This window comes from Saccostrea echinata, unplaced genomic scaffold (genome assembly GCF_033153115.1).
Source record: "Saccostrea echinata isolate AGI-Se365-2 ecotype Australia unplaced genomic scaffold, CSIRO_AGI_Sech_v1 ptg000052l, whole genome shotgun sequence".
NCBI classification, from domain to species: domain Eukaryota; kingdom Metazoa; phylum Mollusca; class Bivalvia; order Ostreida; family Ostreidae; genus Saccostrea; species Saccostrea echinata.
Genome location: NW_026889801.1, coordinates 7,654,591 through 7,680,242, shown reverse-complemented (window position 1 = coordinate 7,680,242; position 25,652 = coordinate 7,654,591). Strand labels below are relative to the sequence as shown.

At 30.8% G+C, this 25,652-nt stretch overlaps 2 protein-coding genes across 2 annotated transcripts in view; one reads left to right on the top strand and one right to left on the bottom strand.

Annotated features, from left to right (window-relative positions):
• The window catches only part of LOC133204320 (multiple epidermal growth factor-like domains protein 10), a 609,956-nt gene that overhangs the window by 239,537 nt on the left and 344,767 nt on the right, over positions 1-25,652 (top strand). The window lies entirely within an intron of this gene.
• Positions 1-25,652, bottom strand: part of LOC133204088 (uncharacterized) — an 88,265-nt gene that overhangs the window by 56,905 nt on the left and 5,708 nt on the right. The window contains exons 3-5 of the mRNA XM_061339850.1: positions 12,056-12,088; positions 8,040-8,072; positions 2,748-2,780 (exon numbers count right to left, since the gene is read on the bottom strand). Coding sequence (XP_061195834.1) covers positions 2,748-2,780; positions 8,040-8,072; positions 12,056-12,088 — 99 coding nt within the window. The remainder of the gene's footprint in view (positions 1-2,747; positions 2,781-8,039; positions 8,073-12,055; positions 12,089-25,652) is intronic.

Below are 25,652 nucleotides of genomic sequence, written 5' to 3'. Positions count from 1 at the left end.
TAAGATTCATTCCAATATGCAAAACATTTTATATATATATACTGCTGAACGCGTTTTACTAGTGGAGTATACTGTACTGTGTGGGAGTGAGAAACAAATTGCACTCATAGCTAAATAATTGCGTCTATAGTCCTATGAACGCAACTGATGAGTGCAGATTCATAGGAGGAGAAAAGAGAGTATACAAATATATATATATATATATATATAGAGAGAGAGAGAGAGAGAGAGAGAGAGAGAGAGAGAGAGAGAGTTTTACGAAAAGGCGACACATTGCAATTGACAAGTGCATTGCGATCAGTGACTTGTTAATTAACTCAAAACAAAACAGCATGTTATAGGAATTTTTTTTTTTTTTTTTTTTTTTTTTTTTTTTTTTTTTTTTTTTTTTTGTAATTGGATTGTCTCCTACAGTGTAAAATAGAAAATATTTCATTTTCCGGTATTTTTAAGATTTGTTGGTTTTGTATGATGTCATAGTTAATATTTTCCGTACAAATTAGACTCCGCCCCCCTTTTGTAGCCTTAACTGTGCTGTGTATGACCTTAGGGAGATTGCTAGGGTCTCAAATGTTAGAATAAGCAAGGGTATTTTTACCATTTTTTTTTTTACTTTTGGGGCAATATAACTTAATCTAACGGTTATTTTTGTTCTATCCTTCTATGGATCCTTTATAGTGTTGTTTTATACTCAGGTGACCATTAAGACCGTTATGACCATTGGGCGTTTTGTTAAAAAAATGTATACTGTTAAGTTCGAACAATAAAATAAAAGGATAGATATATTACCTTTTTTTAATTATTTGACAACAGTTTTCAAATTCTACGAAAAATAAAAAAAATAGACAAAATAATTTTAGTGATTTCCACTACTAAGTTACTGTTATATCTTTTAATTTTGAAAGTGTTTCTTTAAAATAATTTTTGCAATAGTAAATGTGTATTGTGTTTTAAAGTTAATGTGATCTTTGCACATAATACCTTTGTAATATTGTTCCATTCTCTCTCTCTCTCTCTCTCTCTCTCTCTCTCTCTCTCTCTCTCTCTCTCTCTGTGTGTGTGTGTGTGTGTGTGTGAATGAATGAGCTTTTCAGCGTGTTGATCACCAAAAATGCTATAACATTATAATTTTATGGTTATTATTCATTAAGAAATGTAAGGAAATAGTTCACCACCTTTTGGATCTGGTATTCATATTCAACACAAAGCTTCTGTTCTATCCGATAATAATATGCAATGGAAATATCAGGAAAAAAAAGTTTCGCAAAGAAAGGGAGTTCTCACATTGGTAATAAATGTTAGGCAGATTCAAGGAGATCAGGAAATGAATTTACATTTTTCTGGTCTTCGACTGCTTTTATAAACGCTCGTGACGTGATTAATCGGGGCTTATAGTTTATGTTCTGTCTGTCTGGCTGTCTAGCTGTCTGTCTAGTTGTCTGTTTGTCCGCAAAACCTTTAACCTTGCCCATGACTTTTGGCTTGGTTGGATCTATGACTTTCATATTATACCTGTGTATTTCTTGTGAGAAGACCTTTCTTTGGGTACCAATATATCTGATCTCTTGACCTAGGAGTTTGACCCATTTTTGCAAAACTTTATCACACTTTATTCTTGGACATAACTTTTGAATGGTTGGTGCTATGGCTTTCATTTTTCACAGGTGTATTCCTGATGTCAATACCTTTCGTTGGATACAAATATTTTTGACCTTTGGACTTTGATCTTCATATTTCACATGTGTATCTCTTATGACAAGACCTTCTCTTGGGCATCAACATTTTTTCCCTTTTACCTTGGCCATAACTTTGAACGATTGGTGCGAGGGGCTTTCATATTTCACAGGTCCATCCCTTGTGACAAGTCCATCCCTTTGGAACCGTCAATTTTACCCTTTGACCTTGACCTTGGAATTTTACTTACTCTTGAAAAACTTTATCCTTGTTCATAACTTTTGAACGGTTGGTACTAAACCTTTCATTTTCAACATGTGTATTCTTTGTGAAGAGAACTTCCCTTGGGTACCAACAATTTTTGACCTCTTTTTTGATAATTTTTTACCTTTGACCTTGACCTTTGAGTATGGTCTAATTTTTAAAAAAAACTTAAATTTTGCAATAAATTTTGAGCAATTGGTGCTAGGGTTTCCATATTTCATAGGTGTATTCTTTGAGACAAAACGTTCCCTTTGGTACCAACAATTTTGATATCTCAACTTTGACCTTGGGAGTTTTACTTGCATTTAAAAAAACTTTAACCTTCGCCATATTCTGTCATACGGGGGAATCTGTGTTTTACAAATACATCTTGTTAAATGTTGTTTCTCAAGTACATAAATATTTTAAGCTACATAGTCATTATAAATTAAAATTGCAATCAGTTTTTAGTATGTTATATACGAAACGTTTTAACTACATTTTTCACGCATAAAACGGCATTGTATTCAACTGAAAACTATATATATTCTATTAAATTCTTGTAATACAACATTGGTTATTTAAAAAAAAGTAGATTTAAAGAACTGTTAATCTATTAACAGGTCTTACAATACAGTCGACTTACTCTGGGTAGTTTATGCAATAAATTAAATAAAAGAAACACAGTACAATGAATGAATTGTTTCAGAATTTCCTAGGAACGCAAAGCGCCCCGAAACTGTCCAACTATCCTTACTTACATGAACATCATAATCGAATTTTTTGAATGAGGATTGTGTTGCATATTGAAGAAAAACAACATTACATACCAATTTTTTACCTTTCCTTGAAGCCGTTCTTTTCTATTAAAAAAAACAAAAACAGAATTAAAGATAACAAAAACGTTCATCCTTGTCCTCTTGCATCATAACAATATATCTGTTTTCGTTTACCTCATTTTTTTTTAAATAATTTTAATCATTCAACTATCTTTTGTTAACCAAGTAAACAATTGCTTTTTATCTTTCTCCCGCAGATTTTTATTTTTACCAAATTGTTTGATCAGTTTTCATTAACTTTATTATTTTTTTTTTGTTTGTTGTTTAACGTCCCTATCGAGAATTTTTCACTCATATGGAGAAGCCACCACTCGCCGATGGAGAGCTGCAGATTTTAACCTATACTCGACACTTAAGCCATTGAGCAGTGAGGGGTCCTTTTCGTGCCAGCACCTACTGCGGCACAGGACCTTGGTTTATACAGTCTCATGCAAAGGACATGTCTCCATGTCCCACAGTGGGATTCAAACCAGCGACGTAAGGATCAACTGCTTACTCTGCGACTCTAGAGCATACGCTCTAACCACTACGCCACGCGGGTGACCATTAACGTTATTTAAACCATGAACTAAATATTTCAGATCTAATAAAAATATATACAAGGTCACAGTTGGATATATATTCAAAGCACGTAAAAAATATTCATAAAACATCAATGAGGGATGCAGGCACGATCGTAAACAAAGGGTATATAGTGACTAGAGAGAAATTAAGTATCATTTTTCAAGATCTATTAATCACTTCTTTCAATTTTCAAATACAGATTCTTGTTATACAAATAAACGTATACATTTATATGTGGTTCAGGTATATAACACATGCATTATTTATTTTATTAATCACTTTATCCTAAAAGAAAAATAAAATTCTCAATCAAACTTGTCCCATATCTTGTGCTCTCTAATACATTATTCAACAAGATATGTAAGAATCGTTCCTCCATGAGAACTGCAGGTGGTATAAATTATAGCATCTGGCTCTAATGTTAATTCAACTTTCTTCAAAAATATTATCTTTAAAAATGTAAAACTTTAATTGACCCAAATAATATTTTACATCAAATTCGAAATGCTTCCGGGGCACCAGACTAAGTTTAATTGACAGGTGAAACGCCGTGCGTGGATTTCGTGTTAATATCCATGTGCATATTCTGATTAAAAATAACAAACAGATCTAGAGAACAGAGTTATTGTGATTAATATTATAAATAAAACAAAGGCAATTAAGATTTATAGTCTTTGAATTAAGACAATATGGCATATTGAAGAAAAATAAAATTTCCTACCCTTTTGATTCCTTTCGCTGAAACCATTCCTTCCTAGAAAAGCAGATATCAAAAATGTTCATGCTTGTCTTTGTGCATCTTACCAATATATCTGTTTTGGTTTATCCCATTTTTTAGTTTATTATCATCAACTATCTTTTTTTAAACAACTAAACAATTGCTTTTTATTTCTTTGCCTGTAGCTTTGTCCTTTTTTTTACGAAATGTTTGATCAGTTTGTAATAAATCTATTTTTATAAAAATAGCTAAATATTTCAGATCTAATAATAAAAAAAAAATAGAAACAAGGTCATAGATGGAAATTTATCCAAAGCACGTAAATGACCAAAGCCAAGAACAAAAGAAGTGTTAGTTTTTGGACGTCCTGCCCTTTGCTTATGACAAGGAAAAACTTAAAAAGTAATAAAAAAACAGATAGAGAAACAAAACCAAATAGCACTACAACTAAACTACAAAACACTGTACGAGGGTTGTCCCAAAAAGTCGTAGACAGGGAAAATAATTTAGCTTCGCTTTGCTAAATTTAATTTCTTTTCTTGTCAGAGTGAAAAGCAACATTTTATGATCATGAATTTCAAGTTTCATGATGATAACACATTTAACGTAGGTCGCGGGTTTGCTGACGTCGTTAAAATTGAGTACGCAATTTATATGATTTGGGCGACTTTCTTGTGCACATTTGATTATTACGTCATAATGAAAAAGAAATCTGCAATAATTTTTGTTTTATTAAATTCTTCAGTATATCATTATTTAGATATATTTTTTCTTGGAATTGGTAGTTTAGTGTTTAATTATTTAAGCAACAACTTATCACAAATAATGAAGGTTTTTTACGATTTGTATAGTCGATACACTACTTATATAAAACTTTTGTTAGAATTGGTAATTTAGTGAAGACGGCTTATTCGAATGATCGACACTGGAAATATTTTTAAAAAGTTTCATTATTTGTTATCAATCGCATTTTCTTGGGTCTTTCCTGCAAACTTGGAAAAACAAGTGGTTGTTTTTCGGCTTGTCGGAAAGGCCCGAGAAATTGCGATTGAGTTGTTTTTACTTGGTATCGCGAAACGATATGGACACAAGGTTCAACTGACCTTTTTTTCCTTTGATTGTATTTGAATTATCAGTTTGTTTTATTAAGAAAGAAGCCACTATTTTGAAAAAAAAAATCGCAAATACACCTGTTATATCGAAAGATGAAGCTTTACTCTTAAACAGGATATTTTCTAAAATATATAGATGTACACGTTTATAATAAATTAAAAACTGCTAAGGTAAGATGAAACATTAAGACATTTTTTTAGCAACACTGACCTTCTGTTAGGGGACAACTATTTGATTCTGAGGGAGAGGAGGGAGGGGTGGTGGCAAATTTTACCAAGTCAGAATGTGTATTTTCATGTCGTTGAAGGACAGATTATTTGTTTTCAAAAAAAAAAAAAAAAAAAAACAAGGACAGATTATTTATTTCTTCTTCAGTGAAAAAAGTCAAGCATAAAAAAGAAAAAAAGAAAAACATCAAAGTTGAAAACTCCCGGGGAGGGGGGGGGGTGCTAGAACTAGTCTTGGACATATTATTTATTTTCTTGCCCAGTCGAGGACAGATAATTTATTTTCAACATTTTCGAGGACAGATAATTTATTTCCAAAATCTGTAAGCCGCCTCCCATGAAATGATCGTCCCCTAAGCAACAGGTTGCAATGTTGTTAACTAAAGATCTTATTCGCTACTTTGCTTTCCATGTTTAACAAGTGGAATCAATGTTCTAAAAAAAAACAAAAAACTGGCTATTGAGTACGTCAGACAACATTAATATTTAAATCCTCGTCCCATTTACCCCTCTGAAAATGTGGTATGTAAAAATAAATATTTTGTTTAAATATATACTGAAAATGTATTGTATTTAGCCGGGACGATATTTGGTAGAAATTCGTAGATTTGAGCGCTTTGCTGAATGGTCTAAATAAAAACATTTTATATACTTGATTTACTTGAATTAAAGGATACCGTTTCCCGCAAGCATGCTTGAAAAGAAAAATACATGACCAAATGTAAGGATACATCTAATCTACGGAACCCCCCCCCCCCCCAAAAAAAAAAAAAAAAAAAAAAACAGAAAAGAAACGTTAAGAAAAAAACACATAAATAAAATAAATTGGAAGAGAGAAATTAAAGGATTAATTGTTATTTTACGTCCTTTGCGAGAATTTTCATTAATATGACGTACAAAAACCTTAATCTGAAGAGAAACATGTCTAATAATCATTTCGTTGATATTGAATTATTATGATACGATTCACGGGTCACTTGAAAGCAGTTAGACGTGAATTTCTTTTTTTATAAAAATTACTTTATCTTATTTTTCTGCACTGGATACCGGATAGATATTCACGACGTCAAGCATGACGTCGCGATATTTTATGACGTTGTTCTTAAAAATGTTACATTTTACGATATAAAAGCAATAATCCACATTTAAATTACGCGAAAACTAATCCGAAGACATATTAATTTTTTCACATTGATTTATTTTTAATCAATTCTTTTTTGAAATACCAAAGGGAAAACAATTTCTTTTGCACCATTTAAAAAGTTATTGATATTTTTTAAAACAAAATCTTGCTTCAAAACAAGCCGAAAACGACGTTTCTTCTTATATAATTCAATAGAATAACGTCGAAAATGTAACGACAACAATGGCATGTTTGGAATTTAATTACACAAAAACGATGCAGATGAATTTTATAAAATTTTCAGAGAATATAAGACGAAGGTAGAGGATTCATATAACTAATTTTCATGGTATGTTTTCGGACACTTTCAAATGGCCTGCAAACCCGCAACCTACGTTAAAAAGAGAATAATGTTAAAATTAAAAGTGTGAACGGTACGGTTCGCTTTGTACACGGCACGGTACGTTTCTTGCACGGAACGGTTCGCTTTGTGTACGGTACGGTTCGCTTTGAGCATGGTACCGTACGTTTCTGGCAGGAAACGGTTCGTTTTGTAAACGGTACGCTTTGGTGAACGGTATGTAAATTAAGTGGGCGGAGCCTGTACGATTTAGTTTATGATTGGCTACTTCATAAAGTTGTTTATTTCTCTAATATAATCTCTTTATATATATAAATGGAAGGACAGTGTCTCAGGCATTTTTAATAAGTTGTTTTTTAATTTCAATCTGTTATAAATATTTCCTTTTTACAGCTGTATTTTAGTTATTACATGTAATGTCATCTTTCTTTCTTTCTTTTTTTTTGGGGTGGGGGGTGCGCAAAAAAACAGAAATTTCTTGATTTGTTTTATGTTTGTAGATATATAAGTAAAAACAAGACGAAAGAAAAAAATATTCATAAAACATCAATGAGAGATGCAGACACGATCGTAAACAAAGGGTATATAGTGACTAGAGAGAAATTAAGTATCATTTTTCAAGATCTATTAATCACTTCTTTCAATTTTCAAATACAGATTCTTGTTATACAAATAAACGTATACATTTATATGTGGTTCAGGTGTATAACACATGCATTATTTATTTTATTAATCACTTTATCCTAAAAGAAAAATAAAATTCTCAATCAAACTTGTCCCATATCTTGTGCTCTCTAATACATTATTTAACAAGATATGTAAGAATCGTTCCTCCATGAGAACTGCAGGTGGTATAAATTATAGCATCTGGCTCTAATGTTAATTCAACTTTCTTCAAAACTATTATCTTTAAAACTGTAAAACGTTAATTGACCCAAATAATATTTTACATCACATTCGAAATGCTTCCGGGGCACCAGACTAAGTTTTAGTTGACAGGTGAAGCGCCGTGCGTGGATTTCGTGTTACTATGCATGTGCATATTCTGATTGAAAATAACAAACAGATCTAGAGAACAGAGTTATTGTGATTAATATTATAAATAAAACAAAGGCAATTAAGATTTATAGTCTTTGAATTAAGACAATATGGCATATTGAAGAAAAAAAATTCCTACCCTTTTGATTCCTTTCGCTGAAACCATTCCTTCCTAGAAAAGCAGAATTAAGCAGATATCAAAAATGCTCATGCTTGTCTTTGTGCATCTTACCAATATATCTGTTTTGGTTAATCCCATTTTTTAGTTTATTATCATCAACTATCTTTTTTTAAACAACTAAACAATTGCTTTATATTTCTTTGCCTGTAGCTTTGTCCTTTTTTTTACGAAATGTTTGATCAGTTTGTAATAAATCTATTTTTATAAAAATAACTAAATATTTCAGATCTAATAATAAAAAAAATAGATACAAGGTCACAGATGGAAATTTATCCAAAGCACGTAAATGACCAAGGCCAAGAACAAAAGAATTGTTAGTTTTTGGACGTCCTGTTTTTTCCTTATGACAAGGAAAAAACTTAAAAAGTAATTAAAAAACAGATATAGAGAAACAAAACGAAATAGCACTACAACTAAACTACAAAACACTGTGCGAGGGTTGTCCCAAAAGGTCGTAGACAGGGAAAATAATTTAGCTTCCCTTTGCTAAATTAAATTTCTTTTCTTGTCAGAGTAAAAAGCAACATTTTATGATCATGAATTTCAAGTTTCATGATGATAACACATTTAACGTAGGACGCGGGTTTGCTGACGTCGTTAAAATTGAGTACGCAATTTATATGATTTGGGAGACTTTCTTGTGCACATTTGATTATGACGTCACAATGAACAAGAAATATGCGATGATTTTTGTTTTATTAGATTCTTCAGTATATCATTATTTAGATATATCTTTTCTTGGAATTGGTAGTTTAGTGTTTTATTATTTAAGCAACAACTTATCACAAATAATGAAGTTTTTTTTTCGATTTGTATAGTCGATACACTACTTATATAAAACTTTTGTTAGAATTGGTAATTTAGTGAAGAAGGCTTATTACGATTCGAATGATCGACACTGGAAATATTTTTAAAAAGTTTAATTATTTGTTATCAATCGCATTTTCTTGGGTCTTTCCTGCAAACTTGGAAAAACAAGTGGTTGTTTTTCGGCTTGTCGGAAAGGCCCGAGAAATTGCGATTGAGTTGTTTTTACTTGGTATCGCGAAACGATATGGACACAAGGTTCAACTGACCTTTTTTTCCTTTGAACGTATTTGAATTATCAGTTTGTTTTATTAAGAAAGAAGCCACTATTTTGAAAAAAAAAATCGCAAATACACCTGTTATATCGAAAGATGAAGCTTTACTCTTAAACAGGATATTTTCTAAAATATATAGATGTACACGTTTATAATAAATTAAAAACTGCTAAGGTAAGATGAAACATTAAGACATTTTTTAGCAACACTGACCTTCTATTAGGGGACAACTATTTGATTCTGAGGGAGAGGAGGGAGGGGTGGTGGCAAATTTTACCAAGTCAGAATGTGTATTTTCATGTCGTTGAAGGACAGATTATTTGTTTTCAAATAAAAAAAAAAAAAACAAGGACAGATTATTTATTTCTTCTTCAGTGAAAAAAGTCAAGCATAAAAAAGAAAAAAAGAAAAACATCAAAGTTGAAAACTCCCGGGGAGGGGGGGGGTGCTAGAACTAGTCTTGGACATATTATTTATTTTCTTGCCCAGTCGAGGACAGATAATTTATTTTCAACATTTTCGAGGACAGATAATTTATTTCCAAAATCTGTAAGCCGCCTCCCATGAAATGATCGTCCCCTAAGCAACAGGTTGCAATGTTGTTAACTAAAGATCTTATTCGCTACTTTGCTTTCCATGTTTAACAAGTGGAATCAATGTTCTAAAAAAAAACTGGCTATTGAGTACGTCAGACAAAATTAATATTTAAATCCTCGTCCCATTTACCCCTCTGAAAATGTGGTATGTAAAAATAAATATTTTGTTTAAATATATACTGAAAATGTATTGTATTTAGCCGGGACGATATTTGGTAGAAATTCGTAGATTTGAGCGCTTTGCTGAATGGTCTAAATAAAAACATTTTATATACTTGATTTACTTGAATTAAAGGATACCGTTTCCCGCAAGCATGCTTGAAAAGAAAAATACATAACCAAATGTAAGGATACATCTAATCTACGGAACCCCCCCCCCCCCAAAAAAAAAAAAAAAAAAAAAAAAAAACAGAAAAGAAACGTTAAGAAAAAAACACATAAATAAAATAAATTGGAAGAGAGAAATTAAAGGATTAATTGTTATTTTACGTCCTTTGCGAGAATTTTCATTAATATGACGTACAAAAACCTTAATCTGAAGAGAAACATGTCTAATAATCATTTCGTTGATATTGAATTATTATGATACGATTCACGGGTCACTTGAAAGCAGTTAGACGTGAATTTCTTTTTTTATAAAAATTACTTTATCTTATTTTTCTGCACTGGATACCGGATAGATATTCACGACGTCAAGCATGACGTCGCGATATTTTATGACGTTGTTCTTAAAAATGTTACATTTTACGATATAAAAGCAATAATCCACATTTAAATTACGCGAAAACTAATCCGAAGACACATTAATTTTTTCACATTGATTTATTTTTAATCAATTCTTTTTTGAAATACCAAAGGGAAAACAATTTCTTTTGCACCATTTAAAAAGTTATTGATATTTTTTAAAACAAAATCTTGCTTCAAAACAAGCCGAAAACGACGTTTCTTCTTATATAATTCAATAGAATAACGTCGAAAATGTAACGACAACAATGGCATGTTTGGAATTTAATTACACAAAAACGATGCAGATGAATTTTATAAAATTTTCAGAGAATATAAGACGAAGGTAGAGGATTCATATAACTAATTTTCATGGTATGTTTTCGGACACTTTCAAATGGCCTGCAAACCCGCGACCTACGTTAAAAAGAAAATAATGTTAAAATTAAAAGTGTGAACGGTACGGTTCGCTTTGTACACGGCACGGTACGTTTCTTGCACGGAACGGTTCGCTTTGTGTACGGTACGGTTCGCTTTGAGCATGGTACCGTACGTTTCTGGCAGGAAACGGTTCGTTTTGTAAACGGTACGCTTTGGTGAACGGTATGTAAATTAAGTGGGCGGAGCCTGTACGATTTAGTTTATGATTGGCTACTTCATAAAGTTGTTTATTTCTCTAATATAATCTCTTTATATATATAAATGGAAGGACAGTGTCTCAGGCATTTTTAATAAGTTGTTTTTTTAATTTCAATCTGTTATAAATATTTCCTTTTTACAGCTGTATTTTAGTTATTACATGTAATGTCATCTTTCTTTCTTTCTTTTTTTTTTGGGGGGGGGTGGGGGGTGCGCAAAAAAACAGAAATTTCTTGATTTGTTTTATGTTTGTAGATATATAAGTAAAAACAAGACGAAAGAAAAAAATATTCATAAAACATCAATGAGGGATGCAGACACGATCGTAAACAAAGGGTATATAGTGACTAGAGAGAAATTAAGTATCATTTTTCAAGATCTATTAATCACTTCTTTCAATTTTCAAATACAGATTCTTGTTATACAAATAAACGTATACATTTATATGTGGTTCAGGTGTATAACACATGCATTATTTATTGTATTAATCACTTTATCCTAAAAGAAAAATAAAATTCTCAATCAAACTTGTCCCATATCTTGTGCTCTCTAATACATTATTTAACAAGATATGTAAGAATCGTTCCTCCATGAGAACTGCAGGTGGTATAAATTATAACATCTGGCTCTAATGTTAATTCAACTTTCTTCAAAAATATTATCTTTAAAAATGTAAAACGTTAATTGACCCAAATAATATTTTACATCACATTCGAAATGCTTCCGGGGCACCAGACTAAGTTTTAGTTGACAGGTGAAGCGCCGTGCGTGGATTTCGTGTTACTATGCATGTGCATATTCTGATTGAAAATAACAAACAGATCTAGAGAACAGAGTTATTGTGATTAATATTATAAATAAAACAAAGGCAATTAAGATTTATAGTCTTTGAATTAAGACAATATGGCATATTGAAGAAAAAAAAAAATCCTACCCTTTTGATTCCTTTCGCTGAAACCATTCCTTCCTAGAAAAGCAGAATTAAGCAGATATCAAAAATGCTCATGCTTGTCTTTGTGCATCTTACCAATAAATCTGTTTTGGTTTATCCCATTTTTTAGTTTATCATCATCAACTATCTTTTTTTAAACAACTAAACAATTGCTTTATATTTCTTTGCCTGTAGCTTTGTCCTTTTTTTTACGAAATGTTTGATCAGTTTGTATTAAATCTATTTTTAAAAAAATAACTAAATATTTCAGATCTAATAATAAAAAAAATAGATACAAGGTCACAGATGGAAATTTATCCAAAGCACGTAAATGACCAAAGCCAAGAACAAAAGAATTGTTAGTTTTTGGACGTCCTGTTTTTTCCTTATGACAAGGAAAAAACTTAAAAAGTAATTAAAAAACAGATATAGAGAAACAAAACGAAATAGCACTACAACTAAACTACAAAACACTGTGCGAGGGTTGTCCCAAAAGGTCGTAGACAGGGAAAATAATTTAGCTTCCCTTTGCTAAATTAAATTTCTTTTCTTGTCAGAGTAAAAAGCAACATTTTATGATCATGAATTTCAAGTTTCATGATGATAACACATTTAACGTAGGACGCGGGTTTGCTGACGTCGTTAAAATTGAGTACGCAATTTATATGATTTGGGAGACTTTCTTGTGCACATTTGATTATGACGTCACAATGAACAAGAAATATGCGATGATTTTTGTTTTATTAGATTCTTCAGTATATCATTATTTAGATATATCTTTTCTTGGAATTGGTAGTTTAGTGTTTTATTATTTAAGCAACAACTTATCACAAATAATGAAGTTTTTTTTTCGATTTGTATAGTCGATACACTACTTATATAAAACTTTTGTTAGAATTGGTAATTTAGTGAAGAAGGCTTATTACGATTCGAATGATCGACACTGGAAATATTTTTAACAAGTTTAATTATTTGTTATCAATCGCATTTTCTTGGGTCTTTCCTGCAAACTTGGAAAAACAAGTGGTTGTTTTTCGGCTTGTCGGAAAGGCCCGAGAAATTGCGATTGAGTTGTTTTCACTTGGTAACGCGAAACGATATGGACACAAGGTTCTACTGAGCTTTTTTCCTTTGATCGTATTTGAATTATCAGTTTGCATTATTAAGAAAGAAGCCACTATTTTGAAAAAAAAAATCGCAAATACACCTGTTACATCGAAAGATGAAGCTTTACTTTTAAACAGGATATTTTCTAAAATATATAGATGTACACGTTTATCATAAATTAAATACTGCTAAGGTACGATGAAACATTAATACATTTTTTTAGCAACACTGACCTTCTGTTAGGGGACAACTATTTGATTCTGAGGGGGGGGGGGTGGCAAATTTTACCAAGTCAGATTGTGTATTTTCATGTCGTTGAAGGACAGATTATTTATTTCAAAAAAAACAAACAAAACAAAACAAAGACAGATTATTTATTTCTTCTTCAGTGAAAAAAGTCAAGCATAAAAAAGAAAGAAAGAAAAACATCAAAGTTGAAAACTCCCGGTGGGGGGGGGGGGGGTGCTAGAACTATCTTGGACATATTATTTATTTTCCTGCCCAGTCGAGGACAGATTATTTATTTTCAACATTTTCGAGGACAGATAATTTATTTCCAAAATCTGTAAGCCCCCTCCCATGAAATGATCGTCCCCTTAGCAACAGGTTTCAATGCTGTTACCTAAAGATCTTATTCGCTACTTTGCTTTCCATGTCCAACAAGTGGAATCAATGTTCTAGAAAAACTGGCTATTGAGTACGTCAGATAAAATTAATACTTAAATCCTCGTCCCATTTACCCCTCTGAAAATGTGGTATGTAAAAATAAATATTTTGTTTAAATATATACTGAAAATATATTGTATTTAGCCGGGACGATATTTGGCAGAAGTTCGTAGATTTGAGCGCTTTGCTAAATGGTCTAAATAAAAACATTTTATATACTTGAATTACTTGAATTAAAGGATACCGTTTTCCGCAAGCATGCTTGAAAAGAAAAACACATAGGCAAATGTAAGGATACATCTAATCTACAAAAAAAAAAAAAGGAAAAAGAAACGGTAAGAAAACAACACATAAAGAAAGTAAATTGGAAGAAAGAAACTAAAGGATTGATTGTTGTTTTACGTCCTTTGCGAGAATTTTCATTAATATGACGTACAAAAACCTTAATCTGAAGAGAAACATGTCTAATAATCATTTCGTTGATATTGAATTATTATGATACGATTCACGGGTCACTTGAAAGCAGTTAGACGTGAATTTCTTTTTTATAAAAATTACTTTATCTTATTTTTCTGCACTGGATACCGGATAGATATTCATGACGTCAAGCATGACGTCGCGATATTTTATGACGTTGTTCTTAAAAATGTTACATTTTACGATATAAAAGCAATAATCCACATTTAAATTACGCGAAAACTAATCCGAAGACATATTAATTTTTTCACATTGATTTATTTCAAATCAATTCTTTTTTGAAATACCAAAAGGGAAAACAATTTCTTTTGCACCATTTAAAAGTTATTGATATTTTTTAAAACAAAATCTTGCCTCAAAACAAGCCGAAAACGACGTTTTTTCTTATATAATTCAATAGAATAACGTCGAAAATGTAACGACAACAATGGCATGTTTGGAATTTAATTACACAAAAACGATGCAGACGAATTTTATAAAATTTTCAGAGAATATAAGACGAAGGTAGAGGATTCATATAACTAATTTTCATGGTATGTTTTCGGACACTTTTAAATGGCCTGCAAACCCGCGACCTACGTTAAAAAAGAAAATAATGTTAAAATGAAAATGCATATAAGTGTACAATATAAGTGTGAACGGTACGGTTCGCTTTGTGCACGGCACGGTACGTTTCTTGCACGGAACGGTTCGCTTTGTGTACGGTACGGTTCGCTTTGAGCATGGTACGGTACGCCTCTGACAGGAAACGGTTCGTTTTGGTGAACGGTATGTAAATTAAGTGGGCGGAGCCTGTACGCTTTAGTTTATGATTGGCTACTTCATAAAGTTGTTTATTTCTTTATTATAATCTCTTTATATATATAAATGGAAGGACAGTGCCTCAAGCATTTTTAATAAGTTGTTTTTTTAATTTCAATCTGTTATAAATATTTCCTTTTTAGAGCTGTATTTTCGTTATTACATGTAACTAGTCGTCTTATTAACTGTATCTTTTTTAATTTACTTTCTGTATAAATTACTTTCAATTTTTAAAATGAAATAATTTTAGTTGTCTTTTAATAGCGATTCTCTGTAACCACTTAAACTTCTTTGTCACGCATGGTCACCGATTTTGATGAAACTTTGCATATTATTACAACTTGACACCAGAAACATATATCAAATGGAATGTCGTTGCTAAGTGTCTTGGTTGCCATAATAAAAGCAAAAAAATGGGAAAAATTGAGATTTTCAGCTACTTTGAATCTTTATTAACCCTTTATAAAGACTAAGAAAAACAAACAAACCATTTTTACAAAAATATAACACCTTGTTGCCACATATTCTATAAAGAAACTTTTTAGAATTTGTCTCTAAGTAAGTGGTAACCATGGGTACATTTGAAATACATTTTAAATAATGAAAAATTCCAAAAACGCTCAATATTCACTTATGATAGGTGTTACGTGATGAAACTCAATCAAAAACCTAGGGAAAAAATAATATTGACCTTGAGTAATTAGGTATTTGCAAAATTATTATAAAAATAACTTTCATGGTTGCCATGGTAACACAGTGTAACCATGCAAAATTTGTCGCTAAGATTGGGTTACTGCTGCTATCTTGAGGAAAAGCAATAAAATTCATGACTGGCATATATACATCCCTAGGAACTTACTACAACACCCACAACATAAAAAAAAAATGGGATTCATTGTTACTTTGCAGTGTAACCATGGAAACATCGTACCAGTTGTTTAAAGTGATATTTTTACTGCCTTAGGAATTTACTTAGCTTTTAATCAAGAAACATATTATTTGACTTACCTTGAATAGTACTTATCTGGTAGAAATGAGGTTGAATATCATACATTGACAAAGTTTGTTGAAAAATTCAACACTGTTGCTATAGTTACCGAGAAGTGAAAATGTTCGATTTTGTTAATTTTATATTGATATTAAACCCTATGCGCCAACTTTTTGCATCCAGTGCATCCAGTTAGAGATTGGGCGGTAGTCAAAATTGAAAGTCAGGATAGTTGTTCATAAATATCTATCATAAAAGTTTTGGGAATCTACATACAAGGTTTCGTATCCAAGGAAACAGAATATTTTTTCAAATTTTTAGGCACATTTTCCCGGCTAATTTTCATAGAAACGCTCTATTTAAAGAATGGAATTTGAATTTATTGAAATGTGAAAATTAGGGCCACACCAATGCCTTGAAAAATTGATCATTAGTTATATAGAATATGCTTTTTAAAAAGATAGGATAAGATTAAAACACTAAAAAGGTCAATTTAAAATCCCTTCGTGGTATAAAAACCATGGCAACCATTGCCAACCTATAAGAAATATCATATTTCGTCCTTTGTATATGTTACAAAAATCTTTTGTCTATTATTTGCTTGCATTTCAGCCTATTAATGTTTTTAATCTTAAGCGTGTGACTTTTTAAAATTTAATGAACAAAATTATTACTTTTGAATACCTTGTTTCCATAGTAACGTGTATAATAGTTTATTTACCAAACATGTTTATCATGCACTTAATGTAGGTCGCGGGTTTGCTGACGTCCTTAAAACTGGGTACGCAATTTATATGGTTTGGACGACTTTCTTGTGCACATTTGATTATGACGTCACAATGAAAAAGAAATTTCAGTACATCATTACTTTTGTTGGAATTGGTATTTTATGGTTATATTATTTAATAGGCACAACTTATCACAAATGATGAAGGCTTTTTATGATTTGAATAGTCGATACAATATTTAGATATTTTTTTATTCTTTTGTTGGAAATGGTAGTTAAGTGTAATATTATTTTTAGAACAAACTGAAGTTATCAAATATAATGAAGGCTTATTACGATTCGAATCCAACACTGGAAGTATTAGAAAGCGTTTCATTATGTGTTATCAATCGCATCCCGGAGAGATCGGAATTTTCGGCTTGTCGGAAAGGTCCGCGAAATCGCAACTGATTAGATATCCAAACGATAAGGGCACAAATCTCAACTGACCTCTTTTCCTTTGAACGTATTTGAATAAACAGTTTGTTTAATTAATAAAGAAATCATTATATAGACAATCGCAAATGCACGTATTACATTAAAAGTTTAACCTTTATTTTTAAAAAGGACATTTTAAAAATATATTTAAAGGTTTATCACAATTATCACTTGTATACCTAAAGAAGGAAAAAGTAAATTTTTTATAAAAAAAAAATTGGCGCCCAATATCTTTACTAAATGTTGTCTATAAAATAGGTTCTGGCTGTATAGCAAGTCGAATGAAAAATATCTTGAACACAATCATAAGTGCAGACCAGGCAGGTTTTGTACCCGGAAGATACATAGGTGAAAATACTAGGTTAATTTATGATTTAATGCATTATACAGAAGAAAGAAATATCCCTGGATTGTTGTTAATGATTGATTTTGAAAAAGCTTTTGACACAGTGTCATGGAATTTTATTGATAAAGCTCTTACATTTTTTAATTTTGGGCCTTCTCTAAGAAGATGGATTTCAGTGTTTCAATGTAATATTGTATCAGCTATCAATCAAGCAGGTCATTTATCAAATTTTTTTAAACTAGGCCGTGGCTGTCGTCAGGGTGATCCAATTTCACCATATTTATTTTTACTATGTGCAGAAATTTTAGCTTTAAAAATAAAAAAATAACAAAAAAATTAACGGTATTAAAATTGATGAGGAGAAATACTTAATGTTTCAATATGCTGATGACACGCTAGCTATACTAGATGGAACAGAACAATCCCTAAGAAACTGTATTGAAGAAATAAATGAATTTTATAAATTATCAGGACTTAAAATTAATCTCTCTAAGACACAAATAGTATGGATAGGAAGTAAAAAGTATTCAAATGAAAGATTACTTAATGAAATGAATTTCCAGTGGACAACACAATTTAAAGTATTAGGTATTTATTTTGACGCGGACTTAACTAGAATTCCAAAACTTAATTATGACAAAAAATTGGTTAAAATTAAGAATAAAATACTACAATGGAGTAAAAGACGTACAACTCCCTTGGGTAGGATTTCACTCATAAAATCACTACTTATAGCACAGTTAAACCATCTCTTTATTGCTTTACCCTCACCTTCTGAATGTTTTGTTAAAAATCTAAATAATGTGATGTTTAATTTTCTATGGAGATCTAAAGTGGACAAGATAAAAAGAAAACAAATTACTCAAGATTACAAGAGTGGTGGATTGAATATGATAGATATAAATAACTACATTAAGGGCTTAAATCATCTTGGATTAAAAGACTACTCAATGGCCAGGATTCAAAATGTAGATCACTGATTCAAAAAGCCTTAAATATTGAAAAATTATTTAATACTGGTTCAAATTATATTGAACTAATTTTACAAAGTATAACTAATAATTTTTGGAAAGATACATTAATTGCCTTAAAGAACATAGAAGACAAAATGAAAATAGATTCCTGGGAGGATTTCATCTCTCAACCATTATGGCACAATTAAAAACTCAAAATTTACAATAAGCCCATTTTCTACTCTAAATGGTTTATCAATGGTGTAATATTTATTTCAGATTTGTTAGATGAACAGGGAACTTTTCTAAAATTAGAAGAACTTCAAGCAAAATTTAATATAGAAACTAATTTTTTAACCTATGCGAGTCTACAGAAAGGTATAAAAGTAGCTATGGCTGCAGAAAAAGTAAACAAAGAAAGATCAAACCCAAAGCCCATTCTACCTTTTTATTTAAAATTATTCTGTTTATCTAAAAAAAGAAACAAAACCTATGTATAATATTTTGAATATAGAACATGTAGTACCTTTCTCAAAAGGGAAATGGAGTAAACATTTTGAAATTCAAGATTCCCTGTGGGAAATGCTATACAAAATTCCTTTTCAGTGTACAAAAAGTTCTAAATTACAATGGCTACAATTCAGAATAAATCAACATATCTTAGTTACAAATAAAATTTTATATAAAATGGGTCTGAAAGATACTAAATTGTGTAGTTTCTGTCAGACATGTGAGGAAACAATTTTTCATATTATGTGGGAATGCCAGAAGGTTCAAGAACTTATAAATAGTTTTACCATTCTTTGTGAAGCTCATAATATAGAATTTCCAATAGATAGTTGTACATTCATACTTGGAAACCCAATACCCAATAGTAAGGAATTAAATACAATACTGTTATGTATTAAATCATTTATATACAGAACTTAATGTCGTAATGAGGTTTTGAGATTACAAGGATTACGTGGAGATGTTAAAACATTACTATCTACCATGAAATATAGTGCAACAAAAAGTAATCAAATTAAAGAGTTTAATAATAAATGGAAAAATTGGCTTTCACTTATGTAAGACCCTGCGAATAGGCACTGAAAGACATTTTGCACAAGGCTTGGACATACTCTTACCAGTACTTTAATGAACAGATATTTGTCTTTGATCATGCTCTTTTTTTTTTACCTTTCTTAACCCCTCCCCTCTCTCTCCTTCTTTCTCTCCCTCTCTCCTCTCTCAGTTGTCACAATTATAATGTTTTTGTACTTGTTTATTACATTCATTAATGAGTTTATTACATTCATTAATGATATAATGTTGTAATCCATATTATAAACATGTATGTGACAATTGGTATTAATATATTAAAAAAAAAAAAAAAAAAAAAAGGTTTATCACAAATTTAAAATCTGGTAAAGTACTATGAAATATAAACTAATACATGTTTTGAGCGACACTGACCTTCTGTAAGTAAACACAGGCACTTGGGATATGGATCCCCCCTTTCCATTTTTTTTCTTTAAATATGGGGTCGAGTCACCTTTTTCCTATTTTTTTATTCTAATACCGACAATTTACCCTTAGGCCGTAAAGATGCCATTAGATGCGAGTGATCGAAATATTTACTAATCGGGGGCACACGAATATTAAATGGAAATATGAAACGGAAAAAGAATATGTAAAAAAAAATATTAATGTCTTTATATTTCATGTTTTCTTATGCTTTAGATAAATAATCATGCGAAGTTTAAGTTTAAGAAGTGAGTTAAACGACGAGAAAATCTCTCTTATTATGTATCAGTCGAAACGATATATTTTAAAACAGCTTATAGAGACAAAAGGGTTACATTATTGATAATTTATAGTACATTTTAGAATTTAAAAATAAGAAAAGGGGTGACTCGACCCCAGATTTAAAAAGAAAAAAAAATGGAAGGGGGAGGGGCGGTCAATACCCCCAAGTGCCCGTGTAAGTAACGGCTTTCAATGCTGTTATCTATACAGATTTTATTCGCTACCCTGCTTTCCATGTCCAACCAGTCGAATTAATGTTATATACTTTGAAAGTCTTTTGAAACCAAAACAAAAAAAATAAATAAATAAAAATAAAAAATCCGCCTGTTGATTACGTCAGATAAAATTAATTTTTAGATTCTCGTCCCATTTACCCCTCTAAAAATGTCTCCTTCGTTTGTTTTTGTTTTCTATTCTTATACGTATGATCATAAAATCAAATTCAGATTTTTTTAGTTATCCCCCATCTGTGAAAAATACAATGTATTTATCCGGGACGATATTTGGCGGAAATTCATTCATTAAGAAGTTATCGTAGCTACGAGCGCATTGCTGAATGTTCTAAATAAAAACATTTCATATGTATACATGAATAAGAGGATAACCGTTTTCCGCCAGCACGCTGAAAAAATACACAGCCAAATGTAGGATACTTATCTACGAAAAAGAAAAGAAAACAAAACAAAAGAAAAGAAACGGTAAGAAAACAACATATGTATAAAGAAAATACATTGAAAGAAAGAAACTAAAGGATTGATTGTCTTTTTACGTCCCTTGAAATAAATTTGATTAATATGAGACGTACAAAGAATATTAGAAGAGAAACATGTCTAATAATCATTTCATTGCTATTGAATTATTATGATACGATTCGTGGGTTATATGAAAGTAGATAGACGTGAATTGAAAATATTTAAATTTGTTTTTTTGCTCTGTATACCGGATCGATATTCACGACGTCAAGCGTGACGTCGCGATATTTTATGACGTCGTTCTTAAAAATGTTGGATTTTGCGATATAAAAGCAATTATGTACATTTAAATTGCGAGAAATCAAACCTGAAGACATATTAATTTTTTCCATAGATTTATTTCAAATCAATTCTATTTTAAGATACCGAAGGGGGGAACAATTTCGTCTGAACCATTTAAAAGTTAATGATATTTTTGGAAAAAAAATCTTGCCTGCAAACGAGCAGAAATCGACGTTTTTCCTATATAATTCAATACAAAAACGTCGAAAATGTTGCTACAACAATGGCATCTTTGGGATTTAATTACATAAAAACGATGCAGACGAATTTTATAAAATTTTCAGAAAATGTAAAACAAAGGTAGAGGAATCATATAACTAATTTTCATGGTATGATTTCGGACACTTTTAAAAGGCCTGCAAACCCGCGACCTACGTTAAGACATCTGGCCTTCAACTTTCAGAACAGTTATTGCCACTTGTTTGCTTTGCTGCAAACGTTAACTGTAGGACTCTGAACATGTTGAAAAATGCCATTTTTTAAACTTTAGGACATGTCGCTATGGTAACCATGAAACGTAGCAACCAATTTTTGCCTGATGTAAGTTTATGGTAACAAAGACTTCTATCATGGAGTGTTTGGAGAAATTCCGAAACTATGCGTACCAGTGCTCCTATATAGAAGTTCAAGTCATGAAAGAGAATGGGTCTTAATATCTCATTTTGTACACCATCGCCTTATGGTTTAATAACTTGGAAATAAATCGAACATATCAACAAACACTGTATAACAAGGATAAAATAAAACATTTTTGTCGCGTCGCCATAAAGGCCTTTCTGCATTCTTTATTTTTTAAGAATAAGCATACATATGCTTTTTTCTTTTAATTTTCCAAATTGAATGCAAGTTTTACTTTAAATATTCACTTATCACACTTTTAAACAAATGAATTTGATTTTATAAATCCCTCATGCTTCCATTTCGTCTACCAATTTTTTTACGTTCTTGTCGCTGTTGCTTCATTAAAACTACCAAACAAACAAACAAACAAAACCAAAACAAAACATACAAAAAACAAACAAACAAACAAAAACATTTTTGTCTCTTGATGGAATGATCAAACGAACAATAAAGAATAAGTTAATATTTTTATTTTATTTGCGAGTAATTGTATTTTTTGAATAGATTCATTAGGTGTTTGGCTTACTAGGAAAACTACACTAAACAGTAATCGGTAGAAGTGCACACAATTAGTGCAAAATACTACTTTATTTTCTGTACGCCTGATTGCTTTCCGTTTTACATAAATTTCCCATCAATGTGTAAAAACGCATTTTAAGGTATTCAATGTTTAACGACCATATTTTGTATCTAATAAATGAATGGTCCTATATTTGTATTTATAGTATAATTTTGAAGGTGTTGAGAAATTAAAATACTCCACCAAAGAAATTAACAAAATTTTGATTATTGTCAAATTAATTGCACCTTGAATTTTACACTGAAGTCTATGTGCAATGCATGTGTTATTAAGATATTGTAAAATGTATTTTGAATTTTGTAAAAAGCTCTTAATGAAAATATGCATACACTCTCTATTTATTAAAATATGAAATAAAATTAATCATTTCCCACAGATTGTTTAACAAAATTAAAATTTTCTTTTTTGCATCAAGAGCAAATAACTCTTCCGAAACTTTCAAACTGCAAAATGACTAGCATCTTATATGTTATCAGTCATGTGAATTTGGTTCATATCACTTTCATCGTTATCTAGTAGTGCATTTTTAAGTAGTTTAAAATGATTCAGAATTGTTCAGAATCCCTTCATTATACATTGAAAACCTTAAAGGAAAGTTACAATCAAGAAATCGGTTAAGACAGCTACAATTCCATCTACAATGTATAAATGTATATACTATATTTTGACTGCAATGACAGATTTCCGAAATAAATATAGTCATTCAAAATGTTAGAAATAAATTGTCCGTTTTCAATTACCTAAGAAATAAATAATATGCACCCATGCAAGTCCTCAAAAACTTTGAAAAATAAATAATTTGCCCATGCCGAGTGCTACCCCCCTTTTTTCCCTTGTCAAACTCAAAATTTTTCATTGAAAATCTAGAAGAAAAGCTGAATGCACCTGAAATTCTGTTTATCTGCTGATTAAAACTGGCTCTTTGTTGTAGACTTACTGTTTAAGACAGTAGACTATTGACATACATGTATGTGAATGTAGGCATATCTGGACTAAGGGGATTATATACGGTTCAATATACAAAGCTTAAGTTTTTACCTGTGCACGTGTGATGACAAAACTTGATCGAAATTTTCAAGTGTTTTAGAGTAAATAACAAAAAAAAAAAAAAGAAAAAAAGAAAAAAAAATAGTAAAAAGAAAGTGTAGATAACGAGACCATGACAAGAAATGTACAGTGTTTCTGAAAAAAAAAAAAATGATGAACACGCATCCACGGGCTAAACTTTTTTTTTTTTAATTAAACTGGGCTTTATGTGTAAATTCCATGTAGCATATTTTAATTACGTGTATTAAACTGAAAATTCCATGCGAAATGTGGCGATCGAACTCTTTGACAGTATGTTATATTTTTGACAGTATGTTATATCGGCGATAATATTTTGGGTTGATCAATATGTATATATATATATATATATATATATATATATATATATATATATATATATATATATATATATATATATATATAAAGCACTAAAAACCAACAACACTGTATATCCTAAGTGTCGGATCTAAGTGACCGGTCGGCAGGGGATGCTCACTCCTCCATGGAACCTGATCCCACCTCTGATGTTTGGAGGTCCGTGTTTGCTCTGCTCCTATTTTGTATTGATTAATGGACTTTTGAGCTTGAATACTGTTCGTTATCTCCATATATTTCATCTACTAAGTAGATACAAGGTCACGGATGGAAATTTATATAAAGCACTAAAAATGACCAATTATTGTTCGTGTCGTTGGTCATTTTTAGTGCTTTATATATATATATATATATATATATATATATATATATATATATATATATATATATATATATATATATATATATATATATATATATATATATATATATATATATATATAAATATGAAAAATATTATGGTTTTTTTAAATGATGCCCTCTAAATGACGTTCTATATGTGTAATGATAATGTATAGATATTGCACAAAATTCCTTAACTTGAGACAGTGCGCAGCTAGGTTAAGGACGCCCATGAAATATACGCCTTAATATATTCAGGGATAATGAATACAATTTTAATATTTTTTTTAAAAGCACTAGTTTTGATAAATGTGATATGTGGTGTTTGCACTTGTATATATCGGGTCTCTGCTGAGTTCGGCCAAAACGACATAGCTTACATCAGCTGTTTGTCACGTGACAGTTTTAAAATTAGAACATATATGTACTACTACAAATATCGTAAAAGTTCAACGATATACGGGCATTTTTACGCTATAAAATTTATTCTGTTTTCTTTGAGACAAATTCCTTAACACGAAAAGTGCTGGGAGCAACTTTCTCATGCTCGGGAATTGTTTAAAATTTAGCCGTCTTTCTAAAAACTCCAGTCAAAAATGTAATTCGCATTGGAATAATGTTACATTACGGAATAAATCAACAATGCACAACCAGCTCCCAGCACTTTTCAGAATAGTAGGGATAATAGCTACATGTGTTTAAAAATTCAGAATTTATTGTGAAGCGGATATCGTTGAACTTTTGATATTTTCGAGGGGCTGGACCTGTCATTCTAGCATGTTACTGTACAAATGTGCTCCCTACGGCCTAATATAAAGTCTACACATTATCAATTTAGTTTGACAATAAAATGTGGATTAATATATTTCAGAATATTTCTCTCTTTTGGTCCGACTACGCGTGTTTCGTATTTATTTTTATTTTTACAAGCTACGATAAAAGCTTGATCCACGCCTCAAGTACAGAGAAACTGCGTGTCAAACTAAGAAATGACGTCATCTCAGTAAGTACAGCGAGATCAAGCAGGCTTTCATTCTACATACGCTAAGTGCTATTATGGCAAGATAAGTTGCACATCCATTTATCTTTATAATATTTATGATAAACGAAAGTATTTAATGTGTTTTAAAAAGAACATATAGTATTTATTCATCGAGATTCATTTGTATTGTTTTAACGTGACGTCATAATAGCTTTACCGAACCTCTGCATAGGCTGACGTATATATGGGAGTCCTTAACCTAGCTGCGTGTAGTAACTTCTTAAATTTT